Consider the following 21,766-nt stretch of genomic DNA (forward strand, 5'->3'; position numbering starts at 1 on the left):
CAGTTGGTGGACTCACAGCATGTCGGGACAGTTGTCCGGTTTATCCAGAAGTCCTCCCTCCATGACGAAGCGCAGTACCTGCTCGTTGGACATGCCCTGGTAGGGCTGCTCTGCTAAAGTGGCGATCTCCCATAAAACCACGCCGAACGACCTGAAGAAAGAGGAACTGGTTAAATAACTTTGCAGGAGCAACACAAAGGCACTTACAGTAGATCACACTAAATGTCACAAAACCCATTTGTCCGATTACGTCAGCAGCTGCACACATCAAGTAACTCAATCCAGTCGGACGAGGACAAAGAGGAAAGGAATGAGGCCATTTAAGGTCAAGAGACGCACGAAGAGCCGCTTTGAGACAATTGCTGTCCTGCGGAGCCTAAAAGCAGCACTAGCCTGCGGTGTGTCACTGAAAGGCTGCGGATGCATCCTTGTATTTTTTAGGGTTTTTCTAGCCTGGAACAACAAAATGCTCATTTTCAAAACAGCGCGAAAGTCGCGAACACCGCTGACCTGAACTTTTCTCTTTTAGTGTGGTGTTTTTGTTAGCCCTGTGTTCCTCATTAACGAAAATGAGTCCATATATTAGCCGGCGGCCGGTGAGAAAGTGCAGCAGCGGAGCAGAAAGTCGGCAAACCCCAAATAAAAACCACACAAAGAGAGCACTGTTGCCAGTCGTTATTCATTAGTTCTCGGAGGACAAATTCTCGACATTGGCCGAGGATCTGAGACAAAGCTCAACACCCTTTAAAACAGGACTATTACAACAGTGACTTGCATCTAATTGGCTGCAACATCTGCGTGTTGAAAGACAAAACCGCATTAGAGCGGGACTTTTTCAGGGGAAGGAAACAAATAAAGACACCTAACGGCGAGGTTTATGGGAGTACGAGATGGGAGCTCGCGGTGGCTCTTTTCATCTCAGGGACTTCAAAAGCAGCAGATACGGACGGAGGGACAGGGAGGCGGGTCTGCGCTGGCACACCAACCCCATCATTACCAAACATCTGGAGGAGGTTAGGAGCACACCGAGTGATAGAGCTGTGGGACGCTAGAGATTGGGAAACTGCAGAATTGGAAGAGTCGGTCTATGGCACCGTGACTCTGTTCTACTGAACCGCCGCTGCTGGGACTAAAGCTGTGGAGAGACAGTCTGTCTGAGACAAAGAGACAATGTGTTGGGGCACGTTCTGCTTGGCTGGGACTGGAAGAATGTCTGGAAGTGATGCATATTCTCCCTTGACACAGGACATCAGTGGGAAAAAAAACATTAAAGGGTTTTTACCTCTTATAGGCCTATGAGGCTTCCTGTCGTATTAAGTCAAATAAAGAGACAGTTTCAATGCTTTCTGGACAGTTGGGGGCCTGTGGTGGAGAGGGGCTACTGAGACTCTGATGGGACAGCCTGCTGCTCGAGTGGAAAAATACCAGTTTTTCAGCAGTCAAAATTTGGACACCCTTAAATTAAATCTTTTTGACCCACAAAGCTTAATTATTTAAATTGGTTTAATAGACAAATAAATTTTACTTGCATATGAATTTTCTTAAAATCTATTAACAAATTAATTCTCTTTTTAAATTGTCCAGGGGATTTATTTTTAGTTTTTTAAGTTTGTCGTAATATTTTCTTCATATTTATTTATTTTATGCAGGGTTTTATAAATGAAAATTTAAAACATTCCTTTTTTTTTTTTTTTTATGAAAGGGGTTACACAAAAGGTGAAATGGGGGACATTGACATCATTATGGTAAAAAAAAAAAAAATCCTTATCTATATCAATGTGGTACTTTTTATTTAATTTTATGGCACTGTTTATGGCCACTACAGAATTCCTACACTTCCGTTTACATTAAAGTAAAGATGTACTCATTACAGTTCAAACGTTTGGGGTCAAAGTATTTTTTTAACAATTTAGAAAGGACACATTCAATTGATCAAAAGTGACAAGAAAGACATTTATAATGTTACAAAGGATTTCTATTTCAAATACATGCTGTTCTTTTGAACTTTCTATTTATCTAAAAAAAAAATGCATCACAGCTTCCACAAAAATATTAAAACAGCATGTATTCAACATTGATAATAAGAAATATGAAAGAAGAAATGATCACCAAATCACCACATTAGAATTATTTCTGATATAATGTGGCACTGAAGACTGAGTTAATGACTGCGGAAAATTCAACAAATCTGCTGTATATTTGCAGCCTTGACCGTAAAGTCCATTAATTAATTTATTTTTACAAATTTTTGACCGATAGGGTGTGTCCAAATGTTTGACCCGTACTGTGCATGCAAGCCCTAATCAATTCACACACACATACACAATGCAGTCTTGCATTTATGTGTGTGTGGAAAAAAGTCAGACAGAACAGGCGGCTCATACCAGACATCAGAATTTGTTGTGAACACTCCATCTTTCAAAGACTCTGGGGACATCCAGCGCACTGGCAGCAGCCCTTTGCCTCCTTTGCGATAGTAATCAGTCTCGTAGATGTCCCTTGTCATGCCAAAGTCTAAACACATGAAGAGAGCAAACATGAAGGGTCAGTCACGCCTTTCAATCTTTTGTTGTATCAAATCGATTCTTGAATTTATGGATTTATGTGAGGTGCATCACAGATTTACCCCCGATTTTAACTGTGAAGTCCTCAGCAACCATGCAGTTTCTGGCAGCCAGGTCTCGATGGACAAACTTGTTGGCATTGAGGTATGCCATCCCGTCCGCTATCTCACCGGCCATCTGAATCATCTTCTTCAGCGGAGGCAAAGACTGGCTGCTAGAGCCCTGCTACATAAAAGAGCACAAAGGCTGAATTTAACACTTCTGCTTCTCTCTTTCTCTACTACAAACCCTTTCTGAACAGCTGACTGACATATCGAGTAGCTTTAAAGAACTGTGAACATTAACTAAAAGGGGGCATGATATGCTGGCCATAAATCTGATCAGAAAAAATAAAGATAATAAGCATAATTAAGTGTATTTTTAATCTAAAAAGCAGTGAGATAAAATTATGGGATAAAAACCAGAGCGGATTGGATGTTTCCATACCTCTTTGGAACGAAGGGAACGCAAGTAGCTCTTTAGATCACCTCGTGTCATCAGCTCCATTATAACTAGAGTGGGCTGTCCTTGTGAAACCACACCCAAAAGTCGCACCTAAACAAGGATACAAAAAAAGAATGAGAACTGAAATTACACTGGGACACTATGAAAACACTGAGAAACCTGTGTCTGCACAAACTATTTGAAAAGCATCGTTTTGCCATATGTTTGGTGTTGCCAGTGGCATAGAAATGAAGAATTAAGAATTTCAAAATACGAGATGTTGGCAAAACCAACTGCTGGATGAGATTTTTTCCCTCGTTCTTACCACATGGTGACAGTTGAACTCCTTCATAACTGAGGCTTCGTTCAAGAATTCGATGCGTTCACGCATACTGGCGGATTCATTTACAGTCTTGATGGCCACTTTGGTCTCAGTTTCATCTTTGACGACGCCCTTTGCGATGCCCTCATACACCATACCAAAGGAGCCCTGACCCAGCTCACGACACATTGTGATTTTCTCCCGAGCCACTTCCCATTCATCTGGTACATACACTGAGGTCACAGAAATGGAGTCAGCACATTTGAACAGGCAGTGCAGAGTTACATACATGAAAGTAGCAATGAAAAAAAATTATATTTCAATAATTCAATATTTTTTAAACATCAAAACATTGTTCAAAAGTACATAAAATAATATATAGTGAAATATTTTATTTTTATATTTAAAGAAAACTGAAAAAATACTTCAGTTAAACAAAGTTGAGATAATGCTCACTTTCAAAGGGACTGAAGTATTCAGGGTTAACAGAAGCATATAGCACACCATTTCCTAACCTGTCACTATTCCTGAAAGGAAACACATAAAAAACACAATGAAAAACAGTTCTGGACACTGGAAATTAAAATGAAGTCTTTTTTTTACTAGATAGGACATCTACCTCTTTTTGGTGACAAAGATGACAACAGAGATCACTGCAGCGAGCAACAATAGCACTATAATAGGAATGATGATGGCCAGTAAGATGGCATTATCATAATTTCCTGTAAGAAAGAAGGACATTTGTACAGAATTAAGAACTAAATATGACTGAAACAGGCCTCTCTACATTTCCATTAAATAAGCTATTTTAAAGTTGTCAGTACCTCCTAAAAATAAAATAATTGGTTTCTTATGTGAATTCTTACTTTTAGGTGGTGGCACATAGAAGGACACTGGTTCAGTCCAAGACCCGTTCCCAGCCAAAGATGTGGCTCTGACTCGGGCAGAATAATTTCCAGAGGGCAAATTGCTAAGCTGAGCTCCTCGCAGCACTCTGTACTGCTGCCGTGATACACACTCATGCTTCTCAGGCTGTACGCACACACACATACACAGTCGGTTTGTGGCATTGGCTGCAGTTTTAACTATTTCTTAATGGTGTATGAGTTAGTTGTCGCACTAACCTCAGTTCCCAGACGATATTTGATCTCATACATGAGGATCAGTCCATTAGGGTGATGAGGTTCAGGCCACCGCAGCAGCACTGTTCCTTCTCCCTTCTCATCCCTCTCCTGAGTTACAGTGCCGGGAATATCATCTGCTTTGTCTGGGGAAGAACATAACTGTGCTTAAGGCCAGTGCTTTCTTACAGTAATTCAATAAGATTTCAATTGCATTATGGTTTTAATTGCTGTTAACATGAACAGGATAGCAAATGAAAAAAAAAAAATCATGCTGTAGGCACAGAGGAGAATGGAGAATTACTGGAATTTGAATATTTCGCTGGCTAGGATATGTAGTCACTTGTGCATGAGTTTGGTTTGCTGGTTTTGCTGACCTGCTGGTTTGGTTCTAGAGAACACAAAAGCTGCGGCACTGCAGCGGTGGATCTCGTAGTTACAGGCGTGGATGTCGATGCGGTACACGGTGAAGGGCTGCAGGTTGGATATCTCCATGAACTCTGTAAAGACTTTGTCCTCAGAAAAAGGGTACTCTTTCTCATGCAGCTTTGGGTCAGTGATGTTACTCTCCATTCCTGTGATGTTCCTGCTTGCACCTTGCAGCAGTGTGCCATTGGCCACTCCAAACAGGTCTCGCCGCTTCCTGTCTGGAGGTCTGAGAACATGAAAAAAAAAGTTAAATAGGAAGAGGAAATGAGGAGAGTAGAGGAAGGAATAGGACAAGCAAAGGAAATAGAAGGAGGAAAGAAAGAGAAGGGAAAGGAAAGGGAAAAAACGACAGGAAAGAGAAATGGAAAGGACAGAGAAAATCAAAGGAAAGGAAAAGGAAAATATTGGAAAGAGGAAAGAGAATGGGACATAAGGAAAGGAAAGAAAAAGGACAGGAAAGGGAAATAGTAAAATAACAGTGATAAAGAAAAGGAAATGCAAAGAGGAAAGGAAAAGGAAACAGAGTATTAAATGACAGTAAGAAAGGAAAGGAAAGGGGAAATCAAATGAAAGGGAATGGAAAATGATAGGAAACAGAAAGAAGGACAAAGGAAAAGGAAATTAAACTGGGGAAATGAAAATGAGTACAGAAAAGTGGAAAAGGAAGTAGTAAATGAGCAAGTACATAAAATGGGAAAAGGAAATAGGAGAATGGAAAAGGAAAGAAACGGAAGTAGTAAATGACAGCAAAAAAAAGGTAAGAAAAGGAAATGAAGGTAAAAAGAAAAAAAGAGGTAAAGGAAATGAAGTAGTAAACGACAGTAAAAGATCATAGAAAGATGTAGAGCAGTCAGCCAGTGTCAGCAGAGTCTGCACTGGTTTAAAAGCATACAAGCCAATTACTGCGCACAATTACTCTACAACACACACCACTTCCTTTAATGCGCAAGCCTAATTCTCTAATGTCCTACTAACAGGTCTCTTAGTAACACTGAGGATACTTGCATTACTCTACAACCTACAGAGCTCCTTTTTCTCTTCTGGAACTTATCAGTCATTTAGCATCCTGAATGATGAGATCTTTTAAATTCTTATGAGTGTTATATAACCAGCTGGGCTGGGACTGATCACTCACAGAAAATTGCTGGTTTTTAAAAGAAAATGATAAATGGTATCCAAAAACTAACTGTCTACCCTGACCCTTGCTTCTCATTCTGATTCTTCTTTCTGTCCGGGTACTGTATAAAACCATTGTGTTCATGAAACATGTATCATTGCTTGCTATAAAATACATACTTGCAAATGAAGCAATACACATACAACAAAGATTTCTGCAGATGAGAAAATGAAATGAGAAGGCATATTTGGAACAAATATCGAACATCCATAATAATGATATGACCGACTCTGCCTCTGACGGTAGAGACAGTGCATGAGGCGATAAGCAAACTAAGGAGCTGGCTTCAGGTCAACCCTACCGCCACTAGAGACATGCAGTCAGCAGCAACCACAAGAGCTTACCAGACGCCAACGGACCCACTGCCACTTCACATATATGACTAGGGCAGGGTCACAGCCTTACCTAGAGCCACTTTTAGGAGACACGTAACGATTTGCTCGCTCAGGATCTCTGTAAAAATTCAATAGTCAGACCAAACAATACCATCCACCGCAGATGGAAAAGACAGGATGGTTTGAGATGAACATGGGGTAAACCCCAGTGTGCCAAACAAATACAAGAGAGGAAAGTGATAGTGCCAGATACAAAGACTGACAGACAATAAGTGGAGACAGACAATACAAGTTTTTAGCTTTGTTAAAAACAGTTTGGGAATTGTAACTAGTTATAGAATGATGTATTGAACACATAACAACTGATAACTGTGGCTTCTTGGCTGATTACCAGATCAGTTTCAACATATACAGCTAATTCCATACATACCAAAAAAAGAAAGTATTACATAATTGTTAAAAAATATTATTATACTAAAATATATTACTATAAACCTGAAATGTTATTTAAAAAATAAAACATACAAACAGTATATACACAGTCTACTGTGCAACATAAAATTAAAATAATTACTAAACTAAATATCTGCATCAGTATTGAAAAACACTGGTCATATTGGTGTGCTGTCTCTAAACTCGGCCAGATTTGGTTCTGTTACATGATCCTGTTACATGCGCAAAAGAGAAAAGTGTTTTGCTCTATAGACGCAGCAGCAGGTATTTTTCCAGACTGACATAACAACACGGGCAGAAAGGTTTGTTTGAATGTCCTATTTAACAGCTTTCAAGAAACAGATTTACAAGCAATTACAAACTTTAACCACTGATGATTATGAAAGTTTAAACTTTACTATAAGCCTTATTCTGCCAACTCAAATTAATCAACCGAGAAATGACAGTAATGGGAGAAGATCTTTGTGTGTGTTTGCTTTTGCATATGTGTGCGAGTGGAAACTTTTAATAAAGGCCAACGTAGAACACTGTAGGGAGGAACAATCAAATCAACTCTAACCACATTCCATGTCACTTCCATTGAACGGCACGCCGTGATTTATGAGTGGGGATTTTGGAAGCAACTGGACACTATTTAATACTTACTAACTAGGGATTCAGATCACCCTTGAGGGTGTTTACTATGGAAGATCAAATCATATTGTCACTTGAGCATCACATCAACACCTCTACTCATAGAGAACACAAAGAAAACCCATTTGTGTGTGAAGTACATCCATAATACTGTATTAAATCTTTAACTCAGGCTCATATACTGTCAGGATCTGCTGTATGTCTACAGCCATAAACACTGATCTTAACCTTAATGCTTCTGGCACGGAGCGCTGACTAGGAAAAGGTCAGGCTCGCATCAAGAACGTAAGACGCACAGGGTCCCGAGGGAAGATTTCACACTTGCAAACTTGCAAAAAAAGGCATAACAGCAGGTGTTGACATAGTCTTCCTTTTCCCAGACAGGAAGGCTTACGTGTCATTGATGCATAGGCAACACCTCACGTCCCCTGGCAGAAAGAATGACTCAGACTCCCATTACAGGGCCCAAAAAGCTGATCAGCTGTGTGGGAGTTTGAAAGAGAAGACGGCGCATCCACTCCTCGTCTCGAAAGGGATCTTACTTTGGAATTCATTAACATTCCACATAGGTTTGCTGTACATTTCCTGGGAGCCGGACACTCCAAAGCAAACAAAGAACGCGTCTGAGGAAGGAGGGAGAGAGAGAGAGAGCGGCTGAGAAGAAGAGAAAGGAGAGACGACCATTGAATGGAAAAACATATCCGCTTCATTCAAGTCTTTAGCATCTCCAGTTTTTCTCAGACTCGAACAGTTATGTCTCAAACATCGATAATGAGGTCTACTCAGTGGGGACGGAGACTGGCAAATCTGTCGCCCTAACTTCCAAACCAAACGCAGCGAGGGGGCTGGGGTTGTTGGGTCAAGATGGAAATAACAAGTCATCAGTGATGGAGAAAAGGCCTTCCTGAGCATCCTGCTACTAAGGGAAAGCATATTTACATTTAGAAAGGCTGTTTTCCATCGATTAGAGATGGAGAGACGGGTTGACGGGTGCATCACGTTGTCCCTGAGTGAACCGCAAACCATTACCTTGATGAAAATGGGGCTCCAAACGCAGAAGTTTGGGAAAGCTAAGTGGTAGAAGATGTTTGGCGACATCGATTTATGCATCAATACTCATGACTCAAAACCCCGGCCCACCCCAAAACGCACACAGACTCGCAACCAAATAAACAACCCACAAAAAGCCTGATTGCAGATGTCCTGAACGAACCCTCGGAAAGTCTCGAAGCATGTGTGTCTGAGTAAACCTGAACCGGTTCCTGTGTGCCTTTCTTCTCCCGCATGAGACGAGAAAACATCCGATGCCACAAGCAAGGTAAACAGATAACACAATGCAGACGTCACTCCTCGTTTCGGCAAACAAAAGCCTAACATGGAGCGAGCCCTCAGCCGGCGGCTGCTTTCCAGTCTCATTAATCCAGTCTGCGTCTCTTTGTGCATCCCAAATTACAGCCTGCTGAAGTCTTAATATGCAACCGCTACCGTCGCCCCAGCAACAAACAACGTGGCCGCACAGGCCTGGAGTTCGTACCTTTCTCGCCCCCCCCGCACCATCTGATTCCGCTCCAGCCTCCGCTGCTGGCACCTACCCCTTTCCAAAACCTCATGTTCTGATCTTGTCAGCCCCATGTCGAAATAATTAGGCCTCGGTCTGGACCTCCAAAATTCTGGTTTTGATTCTATGAAATCAAGCCGCCTCAAGACTATGAGCTCAGACCCACTTTGATAATCACTCTCCAGGAAGACTGAAGAAATTAAGGTCTTCAGACCACTGTTGTAAACTGTGGCAGAAAGTGCAGGGAGTAACCCAGTCTCTGGTCCACCTAACCTTTCCAGTACGCTAGAGAAGTAGTTTTCTATCAGGACCTAGTATTCACATTAGACATCAACTGGCAAGTTGTACCAAAATGGTTTGTCAAACAGAATTCTGAGTTCAATACAATTTCAAGTGACAACACTTGTGCTAATGTGTGTTACCAAAAAAATGAATTCAGCTCTTGATTTCTCATAAACGTGCATCGAAGACTGACACGAAAGAGAAGAAATTAATGAATAAAGTTGCTATTTTTGTTTCCTTTGTGCACAAAAAGTATTGTTGTAGCCTCATAAAATTAAGGTTGAAGCACTGATGTCACATGGACTATTTTAACAATGTCCTTGCTACGTTACTGGGCCTTGAACATGGTAACTCCACTTAATAGAATTTCATTCTGTTGAATTTTGTAAAATTGTTCTTGACATTTTTTATGGTCATTTTATGGTTTTAGGCATGATGTTATCATGTCAACAAAGTTGTAAATTTGAACTTTTGGTCTGTAAGATAATTATTAACACTAAAATCTTGTTAACATGCATATATCCCATGGCTATATGTTTGAAACAGTATTAAAACATTTACAGATTGACCCTGATTTCACTTACATTGTACGTGTTTCACTGTAACCTAGATTTGAAAATCAAATCATTCAAACATTTAAACCAGGCTTATGCATTTGGGGTGTAGAAATGTTTTCAAATAGCAGGTAATGCAAGAGTACACTAAACCAAACAGACCTGCGTCACACTAAGAGCTTCAGAAAGTGCCGTCGGTGCATGTGTCATACCTGGGTGTGAAGATGGAGTTGTGCAGAAAGTTCTCGAAGACTTTTCTGTAAGATCGGTCTTCAGCTTCCGCCTTTAGGTCCTCCTTGGTTTTTGGGCAGGGGCAGCAGCCCTTCTCACCCCCACCAACATCTGATTTGGTGGGCTTTGTTTCGCCCTCCATCTCCGACAAAGCCGTGGCTGAGATGCGGATGGGAATTTTTAGTTCTATAGTCCAAAACAATGACACAGACAGAGCTGATTGAGAAACAACAACATAAGCTTCACACATTTTGTAAATATATTGATTTACGTACGTTTTTCTGGAATACCTGAAGGTTGAGGGTTAGTGGAGGTGATGAGGGTACGTTAATGGTGCACACTTACCTTTAGAGCAGTAGTTATGCTGGTAGAGTTCACGATCTTCTGCCTGCTGCTGCCAGCGGAGCAGATAGAAGGTTTTGTTTCCATTGGGAGAGATGGGAGGTGACCACTTCACCATCAGGGACGAGGAGGAGTTGGCATATGCGCGGGCATCGAGGGGCATTGATGGCGCTGTGGAATTGCAAGAGATTAGTTGGCGTAACAAGTCAAATTGTAGATCGGGTACTGGATATTGGTTGGATATTGGAGGGATAGTGGTGATGCCAACCTGATGCATTGGTGCGGATATAGACCACCTCACTCTTAGCCCCCAGAACGTGCTTGTCCTCTACAACCAGGGTGACGGCTTTCACAAAGACGGCATATTGTGTCCAGGGTTTAAGAGAGGACAGCAATACCCCAGGGTCTGTAGATTTGTCCTGATGAAGGTCTACATCCACCATGTTCCAGCTATTTGAGCCACATCCATCTTGTCCGTCAAATTCTGTGATGTTCTGGAAGGGTCTACATTGAGACAACAGTGCACAAATGCACATTTATATAATGCTTTATCACAACCCTGAAGCTGCTAATAAACTTGATGTGAATAATATGTCTATAATAGTAACTTCTAGCAGTCTGATACTTACGCCTCCTTGTAATACACAATGAAGCTGATGAGGTCTCTGTAGTCAGGCGGTCGATATCGCTCCCAGGTGAGCATTATCCGAGTACTCTGAGTGTGGTTGGATTTGAACTTTAGAATATAACTCTCACCTAGAAGAGGGGTCATAAGAGAGATTTAACTAAAAGCACCCATAAGAGTTCTTCAACTTGAATGTAAGACTGTGCCATGGCCTTTCCATCTTTCATGAGCTTCTAGGAATCAGAGTGGTATTAGAAAAGGCACTTCTGTTAATGTCTCACCAGTCTAGAGTCAGAGCAATTATGTTCTGAGGAAAAAATACGACCACATTGGCTAAGCCATTATCATTGTTCTTTAAAGCAAATTTGCTCAGTACAGAAATCTGTCAAACACATAATAGAGCAGGTACAGAAGAACGACTTTGGACACCTTGTGAGCAAAATGCATTTTAAGCGTCTTGAGTGATGTCTTTGTAGAAACATAAAACTGTCGTCTACCAACCGGTTCTCACTTACAAATGCCACTGCATTATATAACAAAATAACAAGCCAAAAAAAAAAAAAAAGTATTTACAAGAAAAACTGCAAAGCAAACTTTCACTTTTTAAAACCTTTCAGTTTTTCAGGTTTCAAACTATAGTCATACTGTTTAAAATGTATTTGTACGCTCTCTGAGAACTGACTCCATACATCTATGAAAAATTCTCTAGACACCAGTAGGTTAAAAGTAATTGCAAAAATGGTTTCTTATGTTGTTTTAAGTTATGTCTGAGAAAAGCTCTAGCACTATGTGTTTGCAGAGGCCACTTGGCTAGATATTTTGTTTCTAATGCAATATATATTTTAGGAGTCAAATAATGTCAATTTAAAAACAATATTATATTGGAATAATTATACTGATAGTGATGCATTATACTGGTATATTTAATAATGTGTTTTTTTATAGATTATTTTATCAAATGTGTATCTTTAACTACAGATAAGCAACTGGTCAGTAATGATACTGATTTAACATTCATGAAGCTAAAGTACACAAAACAGTTTTCAGACCTACCTGGAAGTAGAAATGGTTCAGTGGTTAAATGTAACTGCTCTGACAGAATTACTGAGATTATGAGACATTTGAATGCTTTTTCTAAAAGAATCAGCTCATAAGAGTCTTTTTTTTTTTTTGCTTCTAATGCAGTACATAATAAGCCAAAGTATAGGATAACAACACCATAGATACAAAACAGACAAAAAAAAGAAAGAAAGAAAAAACAGCAACAGCAAACATAAAGTGGTAGGTTATTACATCTGATTATGTGAAGTCTAAGTGTATATATATGTATATACAGTATATATGTAAGTACTGTATGTATGTATATGTGTGTATATATATATATACAGTATATATGTATGTATATGTATATGTATATGTATGTATGTATATATTGTGTATGTACAGTAGTGGGTCAGAATTATTGGCACCCTTGGTAAATATGATCAAAGGAGGTTGTGAAAATTAATCTGAATTGTTAATCCTTTTCATCTTTTATTTAAAAAAATTCACAAAAATCTAACCTTTCATTGGATAATAAGAATTTAAAATGGGAGGAAATATCATTATGAAATAAATGTTTTTCTCTAATACACATTGGCCACAATTAACGGCACCCTTTTATTCAATACTTTTTGAAACCTCCATTTGCCAAAATAGTATAGGACTTTTCTCCTATAATGCCTGATGAGGTTAGAGAAGACCTGACAAGAGATCAGAGACCATTCCTTCATCCAGAATCACTCCAGACCCTTTAGATTCCCAGCTCCATGTTGGTGCTTCTCTTCAGTTCACCCCACTCATTTTCTATAGGGTTCAGGTCAGAGGACTGGAATGGCCATAGCATTGAGTCTTTAGCCACTCAAACTCTCCTTAGGATGATATAGACACACGTTCTCTTCCAGGTAGTTTTGTAACATTTTATGTTGATTGGAAATTCTTAATTATTGCCCTGATGGTGGAAATGGGAATTTTCACTACTCTAGCTCTTTTCTTAAAGCCACTTCACTAATTTGTGAAGCTCAATTATCTTTTTCTGCACATCAGAAATATATTCTTTGTTTTTTTTTTCATTGTGATGGATGATTAAGGGAATTTGGGCTTTGTTTTCCCTCCTATTTATATTTCTGTGAAACAGGAAGCCATGGCTGGATAATTTCATGTTCATAATCACCCTGGAGTGCTCAAAATTGTGAATATGAATGGGAATATACTTCAGAGATATTTTACTCATAAGAATTTCTAGGGGTACCAATAATTGTGTCCAACGTGTATTTGAGAAAAACATTTATTTCATAATGATATTTCCCCCCATTTTAAATTCTTATTATCCAATGAAAGGTTAGATTTTTGTGAATGTTTTAAATAAAAGATCAAAAGGATTAACAATGCAGATTAATTTTCACAGCCTTCTTTGATCATATTTACCAAGGGTGCCAATAATTCTGACCACTACTGTATATATCTCATTACATATGTATCTAAATATATGAATATTTGAACAGAACATTTAAAACTTTTTCCTTTTGGTGATGCGAGTCTTGTAAATTATCTTGTAGTGTATTAGTTGTAAATTTGTATTGCTAGTCATGGAAAAGGTATTATTACAAATTTCCTTCTAGAGGTCAGGATCGGGGGAGAAAGCCATTGGTTGTGCTATTGCTGAATCTGTATTGGATATACATTTATGAAGTTTAGATATTAGTGTAGTGATGTCATTAGTTATATTAATCTTGAATTTAACTATGGATTTTATTTGTTGATATTGGAGAAACTGTTCTCCCCAAAGGCCGTATTTCTATACTAGTGAGATAAACGGTATAAAAAAAGAGTTGTGAATAAAAACGTTATTTTGTACAAATTATTTTGTCAAATGCTTTTTCAGCATCTAATGATACAATCACGATTTTGATTTGTTTTTGGCAAAACTAATTAAACTGAATAATCTATGGGTGTTATCTGAAGCATTTCTGTGTTTGATAAAACCTGTTTGATCATGGCGGATTAACATTGGATAAATGTTTCTATTCTAGTAGCTAGAGCTTTGGTAATGATTTTTACATTTGGATTTATCAACGAGAGAGGGCGATAACCAGTGGGGTAAACTGGGTCTTTGTTTGTCTTTGTTTGGATGTAGTTCTGTGACTACTATATGAAATAACAGAAATAAAATTTGCCAGAAGTGTTTAGAGAATTCGTCTGGGAGTTCGTCAGGTCCAGGTGATTTGTTGTTTGGCATTTTATCTAATACTTTATGGTGTTCATCAGGAGTAAGGCATCTAGTGCATGCCTGTTCATTCGATATAGTTGGTAGTTTTACTTCTTTTAAAAAATCTGCAAATTTTGCTGTGGCAGTGGCAGAGTATCACGGGAAACACTTCATCTACTCACAACTTGCTCGTTCTCCATTGCTACGAGCATCGTCCTCTTCCATCTTTTCCTTAACACCAGTCTTCTCCCACATTTTCTGGATCTCAGACATGCAAAGCTTGGGATTGAAGCGGAAGAACAATTTCCCAGTTCTAATGGTCAGATTGTGCTGACTCCAGTCCCACAGATACTGCAAGTTCTGGTTGTCGATTGCAGAGAATGCATACGACCTATAATAGGAAAACACACACATTCACAAACAACAAAGTATTCAACACTACATTTCTTATCTTTAATGTAAGAAAAATCTAACCAAAGAAAGGAATGAGAACGATCAGATCTGGTTATACACATGACGAATGCGATATGTGTGAAAACAACAACTGAAGCGTGTGCACAGATTGTGTTTCATTAAAGCACGCATAGAGATCAGGGCTCAGAAGAGGGTTCAGATGACTTCTGCAGCTGCACCCGACTGAGTCGCACTGAACACCTCGGGAACGTGGAGAATGTCTGAGCTGCTTACAAGCATTCCTTAAGATGAAACTCAACCCTAGTGAGATCACAACAGAGAAGTTCCCACAGCCTCCCTCTGACATCCTCCATGAAACACTGACACCATGTGAGGAAAAATGAGTCAGATAACAGATAGCGATTAACAGAAAAATGTGTGTGTGTGTGTGTTTAATCACTTCTTGTATACTTCTGTGCATATACATATATTAGCTGAATCTCTCGACTTCTGCTTTACGACCCTGAGCTGAACATTCCATTATAGCTGACATTTTATTACTTTCAGCCATTCCTATGGAAACCTTTGAAGAAATATGTTACAATCGGAGGACTGTGAAGGACACACTCATGTTCTTCTTTTTGTTTCAGACATGAGACTATGTTGCAACGTGACTATCGTGCTGGTACAGAAGCTGAGTTTTAGAACATGATCACTGCTGATCATCTTTGACCAGCAACAAACCGCCTACCAGCTGGTCCAACTCGCTTCAGGTAGTCAAGCTGGTTTTTTGAAAAATCTGGAGAGATTTTGAATGACAACATTTTTAACAATGTACTAATGTTTAAAATTTTGGGGTGAGTAATATTTAAAAAAAGAAATGAATACTCAGCAATGACATTAAATTGATCAAAAGAGGTGGTAAACGTATTTATAATGTTACAAAATATTTTTTTTCTAATTCTAATTTATTTTCTCATTAAATCCTGCAAAAATGTATTATGGTTTTCATAGGAATATTAAGCAGAAAAACTGTTTTAACAATGATGATGATAAGAATAGTTACTCAAGCACCAAATCATAATATTAGAATGATTTTTGAAGGATCATGTGACTTTGAAGACTGGAATAATGGCTGCTGAAAGAGTTATTTTAATAGTAATAATATTTATATATATATATATATATATATATATATATATATATATATATATTTATTTTTTTAATTTTTTTTCTGGATTTTTAATTAAATAAACAGCTTTATTTAACATGCATACAGTGTTCTACAGGCTAAATTCTGTTCTGTATGCAATCAAACATCGAAATGCCATGACAATCGTTATGTGCTTTAAAGTCTTACTGCTCTGTGAGCTCTTCTCCATGAATGTATCGCAGGCTCTTGAGAAAGGACAGAGAGCCCAGAGTTTGAGAGTGTTTGATCTTTACATATCCAGTCACTGTCTGGATCAGGCCCATGAAACTCTCCAGCTCTGATGCAATGTTATCTGGGGAAACAGAGAGAGAGAGAGAGAGAGAGAGAGAGAGAGAGATAGTGTGAGAGGAAAGACAGACAGACAGACAGACAGACAGAAAGAGAGAAAGAGATATGACACTGCAGCAACACAAACCAAATCCCACAGGTCAAACAGTGTCTGCACTAACTCATCACTTCATCAGTGTGAGTGATACATGTGCGGCAGCAACTGTCCCATATCAAACCACTAAGAGCTTTAGCAGCTCATACTCAAAATATACATGAGCCTTATTGTGTCACACCAGGAAAATACATGGCAGTTAATAAATGGTCCTCCAGGGTTTGAACAATAATTTTCACGACCCAAATTTTCCCAAAGTGATTTTAACTTGTGCATCAGGTAAACAAGTATATATTTAGTGCACATTTTTAAATAATTATCATTGTATTAAACAAAAAACAATTTTTTAAAAATAGTATCTGTAAAACAAGTATTTTTTACACGCTTCATCTTTAAATGTTCACACTAAATGTTGTTCCAAAGCACTGTTAAGAAATATTTTCAAAAGCTTAAAAATACTAATATTTTAAGTTAACATGTAAACTTTGAAATCAGTAATTCTCAATTTTAGTTTTTTAAAACTCAAAGAATATGTACCAGTGACATGTAACATGGTCCTGAAAATGTTTTTTAGTAAAACACAATTAAGTTTCATAATTTAAAAAAAGTTTTAAATATCTAGCAAATTAAATATTTTAGAGCAGAGCACAAAAAAATTACTATAAAAAAATGACTAGACATTTTAATATTTTACTAATTTTCATTACATTCCCAGGTTGGAAATCACAATTCTAATATTCTCTGACAGGTTTTCCATGACTGTGGGAACTCTGAATAATATATGTGACCCTGGACCACAAAACCAGTCATAAGTAGCATGGACATATTTGTAGCAATAGCCAACAATACATTGTATGGGTCAAAATTATTTTTCTTTTATGCCAAAAATCATTAGGATATTAAGTAAAGATCATGTTCCATGAAGATATTTTGTAAATTTCCTACTGTAAATATATTAATACTTAATTTTTGATTAGTAATATGCATTGCTAAGGACTTCATTTGGACAAATTTAAAGGCGATTTTCTCAATATTTTGATTTTTTTTTTTTGCACACTCAGATTCCAGATATTCAAATAGTTGTATCTCAGCCAAATATTGTCCTATCCTAACAAACCATACACCAATGCTTATTTATTCAGCTTTCAGATGTATAAATCTCAATTTCAAAAAAATGACTGGTTTTGTGGTCCAGGGTCACATATTTGTATAAAAATAGGGAGAGGCACAAATATCGATGCAATGGCTCAAGCTTGGGTCTGTCCTTTGTCTAGAAATGAGAAACACCTTATCACTGTGGGTTGTGGGAGAGGAGGGTGAGAGCGAGGGTACTTACTGCCCCGCCGGATGTTGATGTGCAGGTTGCCTTTGATGACTGTGCAGCCCTGCAGGGACTGAGCAGCATCCACAGAGTCAATTGTTTTAGATTCGCAGACCTTATCGCACAGTCCGTCACATGCGCTACAAAACATACTGTAGGTGGGAGAGAGAGGGAGAAGAAGGCAGAGTGAGTGTCAAGGACAGATCACAGCCACACACACAGACTCCAAACAGGCAAACACCAGTGAACCGTGACAGGATTATTGTCTCTCACCAAAACATGAAGCATATTTAAGGCCTGTTTTTGACAAACACAAGGTCACTGCTTTATGAGGTCTTTGTGCTTAACAGAGTCCTCGTCTGAACCCTGGGTTTTATGTGAAAGGAGGATCATTAAGTCAGCAGTGAGGCAAAACCAGGTCTGGTCAATTTACAAAACAGGCTCAACATGCAAAAAGTTACATGGAAAAGTAAATGAAGTGATTTTTCTGTTAATATTTTACTTGAAAAGTACAGGTGTCCAAGTAAAGTCCAAGGTGTTGTAATTACAATCTCCTTTACCCAGTTTAAACACATATTTCACCTCAAGAAACGAAATATGATCTAAATCTCAATCTAAACCTTCAAAGTAGCACATAAATCCTAATAGCAGCATAAATAACAGCTTTAGAACTATTAAGATGTTCATATGGTGTATAAAAGGGTTGTAGAAAGTGTACACAGGTTTGGTTTGGTGTTAATGGAGCCACAATCTACAGAGAACAGACAGGGCTGTTGTTTATGACCAATTCTGTGGTAACATTTCCCATTTTAGCTTTATGGATTTATAAATTAAAAATCAAAAGGAACATGTTCATCTAATCTCGCAACTCACGTTGCTAATGCGATGATATTGTGCGGTTAGATCATTATCGCAAAATAAACCCTGACAGCAGTTACACAAAAACTTTTTACCACAGAATGCTGTGATCAACCAGTCAGAATTAAATATTCCGAAGGGCCATGTTTTGTTATTCTGAATTGTTCAAATTACACACTAAATAAGTTAGAGTGGTTACTGAACTGACTCACTTACTGAACCGCAAGCCACTTCTGACTCGAAATGAACCAACGACTGTTATTTGTGACTGGTTCTTTATTTTGCGACATATTTAAAAATAAAAATGTACAAAATTTTTTGGTAATACAGTAATTTTGAATGCCTTTTTTCACAATACAGTGTTTAGTTTTACAAAACATTTTAAAATAAACTATTTTATTAATAAAAATATTAATCTATATTACAAAATGAAAAAAAAAAAAAAAAAAGTTTTTATTTAGTATATAGTAATGATACCTTATTTTAGAGTTAACTTTTTTTTTTATATTTTCGATTAATATTTTGAATGAGCTTTTTTATTTTTTATATTTAATTTTAAATTTAAAGCTGTGGTAATTTTATTATGTGCTTTTGTCATTTTGATTAGTTTTTTATATTTTTATGTAGCCTTCATTTGAGCTAAATAGAAGTTTATTTCAGTTTTAGTTTTTGTAATTGTAATACTTACTAAACTTATTTTCAAATTCAAAATGAGAATTTCTAATGTTCATTTATGTTTTTTAAATTTAAAATTTTCACCCAATATTTATATTTTATTTCAGCTTTATTTCAGTAAAGGAAAACTATTTTAATAGTGTCAGTTTGAGAAAAATCCTAAAGAAACACTCTTGCCACTGGACACCCTACATCCAGCTCAGGCGGCATACCTCTGAGTCTCATTTCGGGTGAATCCAGGTGGGCAGTCCGGCATACACTCTCCATTGTGGATGACAAAGTCGACCTCACTGGGTAGGTGAACACGGGCACACATGTCCATGGTGATGCAGCGCCAACCTTCAAACTTGTACGTGCCCGGCGGGCAGGCCTCAACGCAGCGGTCCTCGTGAAAGTAATGCTGGCAGGCGGCACATGCCTTATCATTGTCTGGTTCGGTGCAGCTGCCAAGGCACTGGGGGTGACAGCACTCACCCTTTTCCGTGCACGCCCTCTTCTCACACTCCTTTGGACACACTGGAAAAGAAAAACACAAATATATAGAAAAACATCAGTTGCTGCTTCAAAAGAAGAGTGAGTTTTAATATACAAAGCAACTCTGTAAATCAACTGAAGATGTTTTAAGGAGGAACAAGTTTTTTCCTGAGGCTTAAAACAGTTGCCTTTGAATACTATTACACGTATGATTAGTTTATTTATAATGTAATCTGCTAAATATGAGGGATCAGAGACCATTTATGGTCTCTGTGTGTGTTCTGGGTAAAGATGGTAGCTAGTTAGGATCAGTTGACTGTAAAATAAAAATGTCTGAGGACGGCTATGAAGAGGGGCACAGAGGAGGAAGAAACCCTGTGTGAAGTCAGGATGCAGGGTGTTTGTGCAGGGCCTGGCGCTGCTGTGTGCCAGCCTTGTTAGTAAACTGCAGCTCTGGACTCACTACAGCTAAATATTATTACTGTTAGAGACTGTTGAGGGAATTTAGAGGGTAGGGAGGAGGGGGAGAGGAAGAGTAGAACGAGAAGCAAAGCCAAAAAGTCTAGCTAGCAGATGGACCGCAGTTTGGACTATTAGCTTGGGAAGCATCTAGTCAGGCTGGGCCCAACGAGAAGCCACGGTCCATCTGTGGTGGGCTTTAACTGAGCTGGAATGTGTCATGATGAGAAACACCAGCTAACAGTTACACAACAGTACTCCAATTTGATTGGCTGTGCGGTGTGCCAAGAGTGCTGACATACAGTCTGACAGGACTTTTTTTTCACTGTTTGTATCTCTCCTCTTGTCTGTGTTTGTACATTTCAGACAGACTGTCAGCCTGTGCAATTTTTAAGTGACTCTTTCTATATGATAACATCGTTGTGCCAGTAGGTGGCAAAAAGTGTTTTTTTAGAGAACCATTGAATTATTCACTCAACTGATTCATTCAGGAACTAAGCAAAGTGGCTGTCTTCATGAGTGAGTCATTGAATCATTCACTGAACTGAAACACACTGATTCATTCAGAAACAAGACAAGTGACTGTCTTTATAACTGAGTCATCAAATCATTCACTGAACTGATTCATTCAAACACACTGATTCAATCTGCTATGAAACAGGTCTTCATGAGCGAGTTTTAAAACACTGATTCTGTTTGTTGCTTGGGAATGCAATGGTTGATTCTTTGACTATGTTTTGAACTATTTTGGTGGAGCAAAAATACACAAAGGAACTTGCAATATTGTGTTTAAAATGTAAATGCACTTGTGACTGACAGCATAATAATTCTTTCCACTGTACGTTAGTAACATGAAACACACAGCCCGCATAATGCCTGGGAAAGTAAAACAAGAGTGCAGATTGATTGATATTCAGAGGTATTGTACATGGCATAAACAATTTTTTTACCGAAATCCTTGTAATTGTTGTGTCTACATCTCGTCTTAACATGTTCGTTGTCCTTTCAAACAATGCCTTTGAACTGTAGTTTCATACAAACAAACGGGTCTGTTTGGAGGCTCTCTGTAATCAGCTCTTGACAAACAAATCAGTTCCATTGCGGAAAGGTTACTGACATCATGATGTAACCCCAAATGTTCCATATGCCTATTTCCATGAGAGACCAGCTTCTGTTAAAAGCGTGAGAAAGTCACTTTTATGCGGTGCAAAAAAGCATGAAAAAATAGCAGCATGTTTCAAATTAAGCTTTCAACAACAAGCCATATTGAACACACTTGTTTGCTATGGAGAGTCAAGGGATCCTAGTACACTGTTGACATATGTAGGATCAATAGGCATTCCAATGGAATCACTTGCATTGAATGAGCAATGAGAGACAAGCCCTGTCAGTAATATGAGATGCATGAGACAGAGAGAAAGGGTAGGAAAAGCACAAGAGGAGAGCTGATAGTTTGACTCTGATCAACAGCCAAGTAACAATTGTGAGGGTGTTGTGGATAGTTGCTAGGGCATTGCTAAGTCTGAAATCAAGAGAGAACAAAGTCTGTGTTTTATTCAAGTGGAAATGTTTTGCCCATTGTATTGTTCTGCCCAGTAAAAAATCATTCAAAATGGTCTGGTTTCTGGTTTTGAA

At 38.4% G+C, this 21,766-nt stretch overlaps 1 protein-coding gene across 2 annotated transcripts in view; it reads right to left on the reverse strand.

The window, feature by feature from the left end:
- Positions 1–21,766, reverse strand: part of igf1ra (insulin-like growth factor 1a receptor) — a 92,584-nt gene that overhangs the window by 4,893 nt on the left and 65,925 nt on the right. Inside the window, exons 3-20 of one of the 2 annotated variants that reach the window (XM_058751132.1) lie at positions 19,411–19,714; positions 17,681–17,817; positions 16,110–16,254; positions 14,539–14,747; positions 11,114–11,240; positions 10,753–10,988; positions 10,488–10,655; positions 10,124–10,328; positions 4,868–5,145; positions 4,494–4,636; positions 4,236–4,401; positions 3,989–4,091; positions 3,826–3,896; positions 3,373–3,602; positions 3,051–3,158; positions 2,627–2,786; positions 2,385–2,514; positions 17–151 (exon numbers count right to left, since the gene is read on the reverse strand). In XM_058751132.1, coding sequence (XP_058607115.1) covers positions 17–151; positions 2,385–2,514; positions 2,627–2,786; positions 3,051–3,158; positions 3,373–3,602; positions 3,826–3,896; positions 3,989–4,091; positions 4,236–4,401; positions 4,494–4,636; positions 4,868–5,145; positions 10,124–10,328; positions 10,488–10,655; positions 10,753–10,988; positions 11,114–11,240; positions 14,539–14,747; positions 16,110–16,254; positions 17,681–17,817; positions 19,411–19,714 — 3,055 coding nt within the window. Of the gene's footprint in view, positions 1–16; positions 152–2,384; positions 2,515–2,626; positions 2,790–3,050; positions 3,159–3,372; positions 3,603–3,825; positions 3,897–3,988; positions 4,092–4,235; positions 4,402–4,493; positions 4,637–4,867; positions 5,146–10,123; positions 10,329–10,487; positions 10,656–10,752; positions 10,989–11,113; positions 11,241–14,538; positions 14,748–16,109; positions 16,255–17,680; positions 17,818–19,410; positions 19,715–21,766 lie in introns of both variants that reach the window. The other variant, XM_058751131.1, reaches the window with a different exon arrangement.

Source organism: Onychostoma macrolepis, chromosome 18 (genome assembly GCF_012432095.1).
Source record: "Onychostoma macrolepis isolate SWU-2019 chromosome 18, ASM1243209v1, whole genome shotgun sequence".
Lineage (NCBI taxonomy): Eukaryota > Metazoa > Chordata > Actinopteri > Cypriniformes > Cyprinidae > Onychostoma > Onychostoma macrolepis.